Source organism: Spermophilus citellus, assembly GCF_964194105.1.
Source record: "Spermophilus citellus genome assembly, chromosome: 10".
In the NCBI taxonomy this organism is placed as follows: Eukaryota; Metazoa; Chordata; class Mammalia; order Rodentia; family Sciuridae; genus Spermophilus; species Spermophilus citellus.
Window position 1 is genome coordinate 86,153,165 of NC_138197.1, and position 13,391 is coordinate 86,166,555.

The 13,391-nt window shown below is 39.0% G+C and overlaps 1 protein-coding gene across 1 annotated transcript in view; it reads right to left on the minus strand.

The window, feature by feature from the left end:
- Nucleotides 1–6,662: 6,662 nt before the first annotated feature.
- The window catches only part of GRIP1 (glutamate receptor interacting protein 1), a gene marked incomplete at its 5' end in the record, with an annotated part of 251,102 nt that continues 244,373 nt past the window's right edge, over nt 6,663–13,391 (minus strand). The window contains 2 exons of the mRNA XM_081310350.1: nt 6,663–8,378; nt 12,051–12,197. Coding sequence (XP_081166476.1) covers nt 8,151–8,378; nt 12,051–12,197 — 375 coding nt within the window. The 3' untranslated portion in view covers nt 6,663–8,150. The remainder of the gene's footprint in view (nt 8,379–12,050; nt 12,198–13,391) is intronic.

The window sequence follows — 13,391 nt, forward strand, 5'->3', positions numbered from 1 at the left end:
CTCCAGAACTGTGAGAAATAAATCTATTTTTTTAAATAAATTACCCAGTCTGTGGTATTCATTTATAGCAACACAAAATAGTCTAAGACAAATGTAAAAAAAAAGTAAAGAGGAAAGATGTACTTGTTATCCCAATTTTCAAAATATCTTTGTTGCAATCCAAACATTTGAAATGTACTATGTAGTAACTTTTAGTTTTGTAACTTTAAGTATATTCACAGAATTGTGCAACTTTCATCACAATTTTAGAACATTTTCATATCCTCAAAAAATATGACATGCCCTTAGCCAAGAGCCACTAAACCACTCCATCCCTAGGTGACCATTCATCTAGTTGTCTTTGTGGGTTTGCCTGTTTGGGACAGTTCCTATGAATGGAATCATATTATAAGTGGTCCTTTGTTAGCAACTTCTTTGACTAGCTGTTATGGTTTAGACATCGTATCCCCCAAAAGCTCATGTGTGAGATAATGCAAGAAGGTTTGGAGGAAAAATGATTGGGTTATAGCATTAACATAATCAGTAATTAATCCCCACTGGGATTAACTGGTAGCTGGAGGCGGATGGGTGTGGCTGGAGGTAGCGGTTCATTGGGCGTGTGGCTCTGGGGTATGTATTTTGTATCTTGAGAGTGGAGACTCTCTCTGCTTCTTAATCAGCATAATGTGAGCTGCTTCCTTCTTCCACACAATCCACCATGACGTTTGGCCTTATCTTAAGTTCCGAGAAATGAAGCTGACCTTTTATGGATGAGGACCTCTGAAACCATGAGCCCTCAAATAAACCTTTTCTCCTCTACAGTTATTCTGGTCATATCTTTTAGTCACAGCAGCAAAATAGCTGATTAATACACTAGCATAATGTTTTCACATTTCATCCTATTACACCAGTGCCTCATCTCATTTATTGCCAAATAATATTCCATTTATAGCTATAGCAAATTAAATTTGCCAATTAATTGGTTGATAGAAATTTGGGTGGTTTCCACTGTACCTAATGCTGCACCTAATGTTCATGTACAAGTGTTTTTTATGGACGTATGTTTTCATTTCTTTGGGGTATATAACCCAGAGTGGAATGTTTGGGTCATCTGGTAATTATATTTAACCATTTGAGGAACCTTTAAATTTTATATTCTCCCTAGCAATATTAAAATTCCAATTTCTGCATATTCTATCCAACATTTGTTTCTTTCCCCCCCACCCCAATGTCGGAAATCAAACCCAAGGCCTTATGCATGCTAGGAGAGTGCTCTGCCACTGAACAATCGCCCCAGCCCTTAATTTCTTGATAATGGGCATCCTAGTGGGTATGAGTAGTATATCATTGAGGTTTTGATTTACATTTTCCTTATGGCTAAAGATGTCCAACAGTTTTATGTATTTGTAGTCATTTATATATCTCTTTGGAGAAATATCTATTCACATCTTTTGCCTGCTTTTCCGTTAGGTTTCTTTAAGTTATCAAGATGTAGGAGTTCCATATAAATTCTATGTATAAGTCCTTTATCATAAAAGTTACTTGTAAAGTTTTTCTCTTATTCCATGGAGTTTTACTTTATTCTTTTCTTTTCTCTGTCTCTTTTTAAAAGAAAAAAAAAATTTTTTGAGGCTGTATACATGTTAAGCAGGTGCTTACCACTGAGCTACAGCTTCTAACTCGTCTTTTACTTTCTTGATGGTGTCCTTTGAAATATACATCTTTAATTCTAATGACGTTCAGCATTTTGATCAGCTTTTTTGCTGCTGTGACCAAAAGATCTGAGAAGAACACTTTTAGAGGAGGAAAGGTTTATTTGGGCTCATGGTTTTAGAGGTCTTAGTCTATTGATGGCCAGTTCATTTTCTCTGGGTCCCAGGTGAAGTGGGACATCATGGCAGGAGGAGCTTGGCAGAGGAAAGCAGCTCAGGGCATAGCACCAGGAAGCAAAGAGAGACAGCTGCCCTCACCACAGACAAAATAGAAACTCCAAAGGTGCTTCCCCAGCAACCTACCTCCTCCAGCCATAGCCTGCCTGACTTGGTTACCACCCAGTCAATCCCTATCAAAGGATTAATGCACTGATTAGGTTAAGACTCATAACCTAATCATTGCACCTCCAAACTTTCTTGCGTTGTCTTATACATGAGCTTTTGGGGGACACCTAATGTCTAAACCCTAATACCCAGTGTATCTATTTTTTGTTGTTATTGCTTATACTTTTGGTGTACAGCCAAGAAGCTATTGCCTTTCCAAAGGCATGAGGATTTACTCCTATTTTTCTTCTAAGCATTTAATCATTTTAGCTCTAACATGCCAAGACCTGTGCAACAGTTAATTCAGAAACTGGGGAGGGGCAATGGGGGATTAAGAAAGACACACAAATATTTAGAGAGAGAAAAATAGGATCAGGTGGGAAACTGAACACTGATAGAGAACAGCATCCCAGAGCTGGCCCCACATGTTTATTATATAGGTTCTGTCATCAAAAGGTTATTTGAAAGTTTCTACAAAGCAGACTTAAACTTTACAGCGCTGACAAAACAGTACAGCGATCTTGCTATGCTTAGAATCCTCTATCCCTAGGAGTTAATGTCTGCATTTCAAGGTCAAAACTGATCAAACTCTGAGTGCTTATCCAAACTGACCAAGGACCAGAGTCGCCATAGCAAATGGGAAATGTTAACCTTTTACTTTTTGTGCAGGGGAATCCCAGCACAAGCGCATCACAACCACAAGGCCATCAGACACCTTGATTCATATCACTTCCCCTCACACTTACATCTGAGTTTTCATTAATTTTTTTGAGTAAATTTGTATATACAGTGTGAGGTAGAGATCCTGTTTCATTCTTTTGAGTGTGGATATCCAGTTGTTCCAGCTCCATATCTTGAAGGGATTATTCTTTATTGATTTGTCTTGGTACCCTTGTCAAAAATCAATTGAATATAAATGTGAAAGGTTATGAATTCTTCAGTTCTCCTGATTCATATCCTTGTCCATATGCCAGTATCACACTGACTTGGTTTTGAAATCTAGAAACATGTCTTCCAACTTTGCTGTTTTCTCAAAACAGTTTGGGTCATTCTAGGTTTCTTGCATTTTCATATGTATTTTAGGAACTACTAGTCACTTTCTGCAAATATGACAACTAGAACTTTGATGGGAGATTATGTTATGAAATCTACAGAATTGGGGGATATTTCTATTTCAACAATATTGAGTCTTTTTTTAATATTTATTTTTTAGGTGTAGATGGACACAACACAATGCCTTTTATTTTTATGTGGTGCTGAGGATTGAACCTGGGTCCCACCCATATTAGGCGAGCACTCTACCACCACTGAGCCACAATCCCAGCCCCAATATTAAGTCTTATAATTCATGAATATGGAATGTTCTTCCATTTATTTAAGCCTTTTAAAAATTGTTTTCAGTTATACTCTGAAAGTGTAACTTTTTTAAAAGTTACAATTCTTTTTTATTAAGTTTATTCCAAAGTATTTTGTTCTTTTTGATACTTATATAAGTGAAATTATTTTTTGAATTTATTTTTAGTTTATTCATTGCCACTGTACAGAAACACTATTTTTGCATATTGCTTGTGTATTTTCCAACTCCAATGTCAGCTGTTTTTCTTTGAAGCCCTTCCGTTTATCTAGATGGGGAGTTCTCTTTTGTTGCTAGTGTGTGCTTATCATAAAGGGATATTGAATTGTGTCAATAATTTTGTCTTTTGTCATGCTGATATGATATTACACCAGCCTTCTGGATATTAAACCAACCTTGTTTTCCAGAATAAATCCCACTTGGTCACAGTGTGCAATCCTTTTTATATGCTGCTACATTCACTTTGCTAGTCTTTTGTTGAGGAGTATATCTGTAATCATAAGAGTTACTAATCTGTAGTTTTCTTTGCCTGGTTTTGGTATCAGGGTAATAGTGATCACAACAGAATGGATTGAGAAGTATTCTTTTCTCTCCCATTTTGGATGAGTTTGTGAAGAATTGGTACTGATTTTTTCTTTAAATGTTTGATAGAATTCACCAGTGAAGTCATCTGGGCCTAGGGCTTTTCTTTGTAGGGAGTTCAAAAGTACTAATTAAATCTTTTTTATTTACTGTAGGTCTATATTTTGACTTTATATTCTATATTTGATTTCCATTTCAGAGAGTCAATTTTGATAGTTTGGGTCTCTAGGAATTTATCCATTTTATCTTATTTATGCTGCTGTCACCCAGTTCATTCTATTATTCCTTTACAGTCTTTTCCATTTTCTTAAGGTTGGTGGTAAAGTTCCCCTTTCCTTCCTGATATTAATAATTTGAGTCAGTTATCCTTTCCTTGGTCAGTGTAGCTAACAGTTGATCTTTTTAGTTTCAAGGATTTTCTCTACACTTTGCTCTTCTCTATTCCATTAATGTTAACTCTTGGACTTCATTACTCTTAGAAAGGGCTGTTTAGTGGGGGTGTATGCTTTCTTATGCTGAATGTTAGCCAAAGTTCAGGGACCTGTGGGAAGGAAGCTTACTATTTTTCTGGATGGCTCAGTGTGATACAAACCATTCAGTTAATCAGTTATGAAGCAATATGGAGAAGAAAGTTTCTTTGCAATACACCACTTCCTGGAATATAAAGGTTGGAGGATGGGGAAGAGGGCCGTTACTACCAAACTTATAGAAATAAAAGTAAAATTCCTTTAATTGGCTGTATTTCAGAGCACAGGGCTCAGGTAAAGTGTAACATTGTCATAAAAAATTTAAAATATTCTGTTTTCCTTAAAACACAGTAAAACTAATACTTTGTAACTGAATGTTCCAAAGGACACTTCTAGGAAACCATGATTTGAATTTAAAGCAAATATAGTTTAATCAGCATGGAAAGATTGTGGGGTCATTATCGCCATCTATCCTAGCTGGTGACCTATGCTGGGTTCACAAATTTGACTATTCCAATAACATAAGAAAATGACAAAGAAAACACATAAACCCCAGAAGTACCTTTTCAAAATCCAGGATGACTCTGACCTCCCCTGAGGAGGAGGAAAGAGAGAGAGCCACTGGAATTCTTCATTCTTATATAGGGGACTCACAAGGGGCCACCTATCCCTAAAAGGGCAAATGGGTAGGATTACAAAGGAACAGGTGAGTGTAACTCAACCCCACGAGGCAACACTACTCTTGGAGCCATGCCTCATTATCCAAGTGGAGGGCACAATAATTGTTCAGTATCTCTTGCTCAGGACTTAAGGACGTGTATTTCCAGAGTGCTCCCCAGGTCATATAGTCCAGCTTACTACTGTCCTGGATGCCCATCAGTCATCAGAATTACACATATTGCTAGTGCTAAAAGTCTTTTGACTGGAAGCCATGACCACTGTATAAATCTAGGGTTAGAAATCACTTCCTTATTCTAAACTGAAATTTGTGTCCTTGGAACCTCCATCCTGATTCTGACCTAATGATACAAAAACAGATCTTGCCTCTTCTGCCCAGTTCCCTCTACTAGACTTTGGGTGGTAGCATGAATCCTTTCAGTTCAGTTTGCAGAAGGCTGTTTCTAGAGGAATCCTCAAAACTTGTGGACTGACCATGGCCTAAAGGCCTGGTCACTAGATTCATAAAGTACCACCTGAAATCACTGAGTTTTATTTTTCTTTCTTTCTTTTTTTTTTTAGAGAGAGTGGGGGGGGGAGAATTTTAAAATTCTATTTTATTTTATTTTTTTTTTAGTTATAGGTGGACACAACATCTTTATTTGTATGTTGTGCTGAGGATCGAACCCGGGCCGCACGCATGCCAGGCGAGCGCGCTACTACTGCTTGAGCCACATCCCCAGCCCCTATTTTTCTTTCTTTCTTAGCAGCCATTTTATGTTGTTGAATCAGTTAGTTATAACTGAGATACCTGAATCTTTCATATGAGATACAGCTTCTCATTTGCATTTATTCACATCATCAGTGCTAACCACACATCATTGGCTCTATGCAGAAATTAGGCCACCCTATATCCAATGCAATAAAAACTTGAATAATTCTTTGGGTTCTGTAATGTGTTAGAAAATACCATCTTTTAGAATGTAACCCTAAGCATGCTGGATGTAACTGTATATAAATAAATGAACATGAATTTATGGAGCCTGTGTTGGGACTATAGATGTAGTTTTTTTCTTTTAAAGATAAAATATACAAACTTTAATTATGCTAACAGTTAATGCCAATGTATATACATGGAATGTTCTCTGAGGGCAGGTGTAATCCTTGAGTTGAAATCTTTGTTACCTAAAGTAAACACACCCTTGGCTCTTTTTGTGGTTTTAGCCCTTCCTCCTGTACTTGACCCCAGCTCTCACAGCCGTTCTGTAGAGCAGACATGACCTTCAGAATTGCAGGTGGGGAAGCCGACTCCCAACTCAGGCAGGTGAATTTTAGACCACCAGTGAGTAACACAGCTGATATTCAAACCCAAGTATGATTTTAAAACCCATGCTCTTCTCATGTGTCTATGGTGCTTTTCAAGTGTATAGCAAAGCATCTCCCCTGTGAAAATTGTGTACAGATGAGCAGCACTGTATGGCACTCAGGCTGGAGCACTGAAATATGAATTCAGTGTACTAAAAAAAATGCTTGTCATAGTTTTTGACTTTTTAAAATCACTGTTTATTCCATTTGTAGAGGGTTTTTTTCATACAAATATTTGCAACAGTTTTGAATTCCCCAAAACCATACATAGACGATAAATACCATGCTATTAAAGTATTAAATTTGTACAAAAATACTTTACAGTTTAATACTTGTTTGTTACAAATAAAAATACATATTTAAGTGACTCATGATCTTTTTTTTCTTCCTTAACATGATTCTGCCTTACACTTTCTTGCCCTGGCGGTTCTGAAATGTGATTTAAATTATATATTTCTTTGCACAAAAAGAAAGGTGAACTTTTTCCTTAAACAAAGGACACAGTGTTTGAATGCTTTGCCTAAATGGTTGTTTGAATCATTAACCAAAATGAAAATGTTTGGAAAATAATTGTTTCAACATTCTACCATCAATATACAGATCTATTTTTTAAATATTTACCAAATAACAGTTATTAGTGTACTATTCAAAATATCTGAACAAATGAAAACAGTTGCCAACAATCATTAAAAGCAACTGTCGCGATTTATTGCTTTGAGGGATGGTAGTAATTGGCAATGCATTTTGTGAAAAATGTATTTACAATTTCCATAAGTGGCATGGCTCAGAACAAAAGATAGTCCAGTGTCATTTTTAAGTACATGTGCTGTACACCCCTCAATATTAACCAGTTTTCAAAACATGTCAAGCAGTATGAGTTTGATTTGCCTATTAATAAGATGAATCTCATTTTAATAGAATCTTCATTCTCTCTTAAATTCTTAGTCTTGAATTTTAAAAATAGGATAATATAACTAATTCTCAGTGTTCCTACACACTCTAATTTCATTATCAGAGATTTTTAGCTATTAAAAAATGTGTCCTTAAAAAAAAAAAAACAGGTCACAAGACATATCCTGTTTGATAATTTGTTGCATAGGGAATAGCATACATCTTAGAGTTAAAATCATTCCTATATTTGGGCAAACATTTACCACCACCTATTATGGTCTCCTACGTGCATCATTGCTGAAACATTTTAAGATAACTTTTTACCCGTACCCCTCCCATTGCAGCAATCCCTGCAGTGTACCGAATACTAGTTCCCCTAGTAGAGCCAGCTTCATGTTGGTCATGTTCTTATGTTAATGACTTCATAGTAAGAAACTGATTTCAAAGTGAATTAAGGAAATTATCATTGAGAATATTTTCAGACAGACATTTCTCTTTTTAAAAAGTGATCGTTAAGATGAATTTGTAAAAAAATTTCCTCTGATGTTAATTCTGGGGGGGAGGGCAGCCTATTTTTCTCTTTTTCTCTACCAATGGGCTTGGCAGGGAATTGCCTGCTATATATCATAGTGGTCACCTAAAAAGAAATCTTCAACTTGAAAAGGGAAGTGAACATGAGCCATGAGAGAAATTTTAAAAGACCCCTGTGCTTGCAGTTAATGCCACGTGATTATCTGTGCTTCAAATGTCACAGAAATCTTAAAGGGATTTTTAGCACCATGTAGATATCGTCTTTTGTCCTGCTTTATAAAAGTGTTGCTATAATGTATTAGTGGGTTCTCGCATCTCCAGATTACCACCGTGGCTAGGCTGTTGGAAAAAGGCGCTGTTCTGTTCACTCCAGTCTCCTCCTGGTAGAGTCTGTTCTATGGATTTCTGGGAAGCCAGTGGGTTTCTGCTAATAACCAGGTCCAGCTTATTACCAGATTCTGCTATGAGGGGCACGACAAGACAGCAGTCAAAGTCTCTAGTTCGGACATGATTAACCTGAAAGACCAAGAAGAGTCATTGTTACAGTCACTGTTTCCCAAACCTGGAGTGCACCTCTGGTGTAGCAAGTTGATGAATGAGAAAGGTGCTTTAAATGTGCATACCATGCAAAGTTCCCCCCAGCCCTGTTCTGACTATGCTGTAATGTGGCCATTGGTGCACAATCATTCTCTGCTAAACTGTAAGGCCCCTGAGAGCAGGAACAAGTACACACCCTCTCCTCCCCAAGCTGGCAAATTGCCTCTGCGAGGGGAGGTGGCCCCGTTGTTGAATATTACCCTGATTTGCAGATAAAGAAAGTGAGGCAGAAAGAGGGCTAAAAGCTTTATCTTAGAGGAGTGATTGGTAAGGATCAGACTAGGCTGTAATTCCAGAGAGTCCTACAGGTTCCACAGCCCATGCTCTTAACCATGACCCTTAAAAGTGAGCTCTCATGCTCTCCTCAGCTCCTATATGTGCTCATCTTCCACTCTCCTCCACCATCAAGAGTTTTTAAAAGCATCTCCATTTTGCTTCCACTCCTTGACTTCCCCTTCTCTCCTCCATCTCCTGAGGTCTGGTCCTGTCACTTGTACTGCTAGAGAATGAATGACCCTGTTGTCAAACCCCCAAATGGTGTCGAGGAGTCCTCATTGTCCTTGGCCTCTAGCATTTTCTGCTCTCAACCTTTAACTCTTTTCCCTGGGATGCAAAGGCCACATCCAAAAGCTCAGGCTGGCGGCCAGAGATAAGAACCTAGAGGCATCTTTGTCTGCTAGCAGGCCCAGCTCCCTGCTTTCCCCAGCACTTCCTTTAAATGGACCATTCACACATTTAAGCTCAAACTTACACAAAAGGGAATAGGGCGGCCGTCAGGAATAGGGTGGCTCATACACTATTCCTTTGTGCATAATGCTACCTGTCACTCTCTCTCCCTGACCCTTCATACGTATCTGTGACCTGGGAACAGTTGGACTATCTACCTACCCCAATGTGCCCTCTCAACCCTGGATCTATCAGTAAACAGACATGAACTTGCCTCCTATTGTGGTGGTGTATTGAATTTGCTATCCCAGGCTGGGTTTCCCCAGAGAACTGAAGGGTGGGCTCCCTGTACCAGGGTGATGGCCAGGCACAGCATCAACTGGACACTGAGACTGCCCTAAGAGCCATAGGGCCTCTGCCAGTATAAAGGAGTCTCCCATATGAGGTGCCCTGTATCACAGGGCAGACAACTAGGCCTTGGGCCATTTCCAGATGAAAGAGGTATTCTGCGAACAGCACACTGTGAACATGCACACTCTTCTTTTTCTGGCTGGCAGGGTTGTTCCTAGTGCTGGAACCCCAATTTAGCCGGGGAGTCTCCAGATGCTAGGTTCCTATTACACCACTCCATTTGCTTCTCTTACCATTTCAACTATTTAGCTTTAATAATTTTTCTGCCTTATTGCTTTCTGTCCTTTAAATTTTGTTATTGTCAGAATTCTATCTATGCTTATCTCCCTTATAATAAGTCAACTTTATATAAACCCTCATCTTCAGTATCCAGAATCTTTAGATCTTGCTCCAGCATCTCTGCTAAGCAGATGCGACCTGTCTACTTCCTCCCAGGCTGCTCTGCCAGAATGTGCTGACACTGTAAAGACTCAGTGAGTCTGAAACACATGTCTGTCTTACCCATACCTACCTGGTTTCCTTACCTGTCTGGCCCCATTCACCCATGATCATATTGTATTGCTTTTATGACTTACAAATTATGTCATTATTCTGAGCTTAAGAAATTACTATGCCTCCAAAATAGCTTTATCATGGCATTCAAAGCCCATCACAATCTGAATCCAGACTACTTTTGTATTTCAGCTTTCATGAAAGTTGGTATAGCTCCGATCAGTAGATTACTCCTAGAAGCTCAGTACCTTGTCCATAGTAATTACTAGAATATCTATGGAAAATGAACTATCCTAGGACAAGACTAATTGTTCTATTGCCAAGGTAAAAATGACCATCAGAATTGGTATTGAAACTATGTAGTTGATCAAAGATAACTTGCTTCAGGGAATACACCCCTACAAACCAACAAACCAGGGGCAGTCTCAGGCTTTGAAAATCACTGTTAGTGACAGATTTGTTCCAGCTGAATATGTTAAGACAGATGCAAACAAACTGCTTTTTTTTTTTTTTTTTTTGATACCAGGGATTGAACCCAGGGGTGCTCAACCACTGAGCTACCTCCCCAGCCCTTTTTATTTTTATTTTTTAAATTTTGACACAGTCTCTCACTAAGTTGCTTAGGGCCTTGCTAAGTTGCTGAATTAACTGGCTTTGAACTTGGGATCTAGCCTTCAGAGCCACTGGGATTACAGGTGTGGGTCACTGTGCCCAGCTCAATCTACTGCTTTGCTTGCAAAATACTCTTACCAAAATCTGTACAAAAGTCAGGGATTTGCTTTGCCAAATGAAGCTATGCTAACCATAATAATACATTAAGTTGGTTTTACAGTTCAGCTCTTTGGTTTCAGATATAGTTTGAGATACTGAGATATAAAGGATCATATCATGGCAAATGGAAGAATAAGGTACTAGCCTTGATCTCAAGAAGTTTGTAATCTGCTGGAGAATATGAATGGGGAAACAGGCAATTGGAATAAGGCAAATTCTGCCAAAGGAAAAAGATTCTATCCTAGACAGAATATAGAATATGTCTTTAGGAGTATGTGAGCATTGGTCAATTAAGACTTTGAGGAGAAAACTAAGTTAGTAGTTTTCAACCTGGCTGCTCACTGGAATCACTTGCTGGAGTTTTAAAACACTGATGCTGGTTTTCATCCCTAGCGATGCTGATTTCAGTGTTCTGGGATTTGGTCCAGGCATTGGGATAAATTTTTTCAATTCTGTTTTTCAGGCAAGGTAGAGAATCACTGATTTGAGTGAAGCCAAACGGTTAAGTAGGAGTTGGGTAGGTAGGCAAGAGGGTGGGAAAATAGGAGAGGGTTGTGGGGAAAGGTGATAGTGCATTGCAAGGTTCAGGGCCAAAATGCTTCTGTCCTTCTGTACAACATTGACTACTTTCCATGTGACAGGCATTGTTCTTGGGACTGATGAGACAGTGGTAAAATCACTGCCCTCGTGGAGTGATGTTTTAGTGGGCAAAAAAGTAAACAAATAATTGGGTAAGAAATAAGGCTCATGTCCCAGTGATAGATAAGCCAGGTGGTGGCAGGACATGCCCTTCCTGAAACAAGTCCATTTGTAGCCAGAGAGTAAATGAAGAGAGGGACAAGATACTGGCAAGGAAAGATACTTTAGGTTATACTTAAGAAGAGTAGAAGGAAGGACTAGATGGTAGGGAGCTGGAGGGACAAAACTACATAATATTGACATATTAATACATGCCACAGTTAGATATTAGTGACCCATGTGGATGGGTGGATTCTGAAGAATAGGCACTAGATTGGGAAAGATGGCTTGGAGCCAAACACTGTTAAGAAACCAGAGAACTCTTTAGGCTGGGATAGAATTTACTAGAGCTGACAATTCTTTATTTAGCTGTTTATTTTCAATAATTCCGTAATCTTGGTGACAATGTTTGAAGGCAAGAGAGCAAAGAACTCCACATCTGCAGGGATATTTTGAGGAAGTCCCCAGTCACGAGTCAGTTGCAAGGAATTAGGATCTCACCCAAGGTCTTACCTGTAAGAGTCTGTCATAGGGCTTTAAGCCACCAAGATCGCCTGGCCCAGCTGGGCGAATATTTTTTACATAGACTCCCTTCTCTAGCAAGCCATCTGCTACACTGAACCCAAAGTCTTCCATGTCAGAATCCTTGTACAAGGTCACCTGAAATGCGAGAAAATGGGAAGGAAAAAGTTAGTTCAGGTAGTTCTGAAACTTCTGGATGAATAATCTCTTCAAACTAATTTCAGTAACAGTGATTTACAGAACACAGGTAGCTCCCAAGTTCATCTCTGCTGCTGTTTGCCACCCCAAGAAAATTGTTGCAATTTGTAAAGTTCCATCCAGAATTGGTAAAAAAGGAGGAGAACTGGAGAGTCCTGTTGTTTTTTGTTTTGTTCTTCTTTGTCTCTCTTAAATTGCAGTCACTAGGAATATGTAGGGGAGAAATTCCCTAGGACAGGTGGACATCTGGTAGGAGGAGCAGCCACGTACTGCTGAGATACTGAAGAAAGCCAGAGGCCTGACCCTCCTCCCCACTCCAGCCCAGAGCTGTGCTAAATACAATTCTCAATTCACCCTCTTTTCTATGAGCAAGGATCATAAAGTCCATTCTTTTATTTGCTATGGTACCCAAGTCAGTCCCATCAAGAAAAGTGTTCCTGTAACAAACGCCTGGCTCTAGGACTGAGCTTGACAGGTTCCCTCAGGATGTGCCTAGGATGTGGTCTAGTAGCTCAAGTGTGTACCCTTTCACACTAGGGATGTCAGCTGGTTCTCTTTGCACCCATGGCCAGCCACTGCCAGCTAATGCTTCCCCAATCCTCCCTGCTCCACCTGATCACCTGCAAGAGTTAGTCTGAGGTTAAAAGAAGAAATCATTTGTACCTTCATCAAATCCTCATCATATTCTAAGCACAGGTACGGATGCTGGAAATACCAGCGAACCACAGAAAGTGGAGTCTGTCCTCAAGAGAAAATCCATGACCTTGAATAGTCACTGCAACCTCCCTGGGTAAGGAAGGCAAGTGGTATACTCAGCACATCTCATCCACTTAGTGTATAGGGTGGATGTTGTTTTCATGAAGGTGTACTCGAAGCCCAACATAAAAACTGACGCACAGTTCAAACAATGATTTGGGCTTATTTTTTAAACTGCCATTTAAAAGAAATATTTACTTAATTTTAAAAAAAGAACTAATGGATGAATACATTCTTACAAAGTAGTAAAAAATTCAGAACCATTTGGGCAAAACACGAAGATTAGGTCTTTTACAGCAGGATTATTTTTTATGTCCAGTTATTTTACTTCAGAGAGGTATGGAATTCTGGAGGAAATACAGAAGTGGTCAGTTTGTG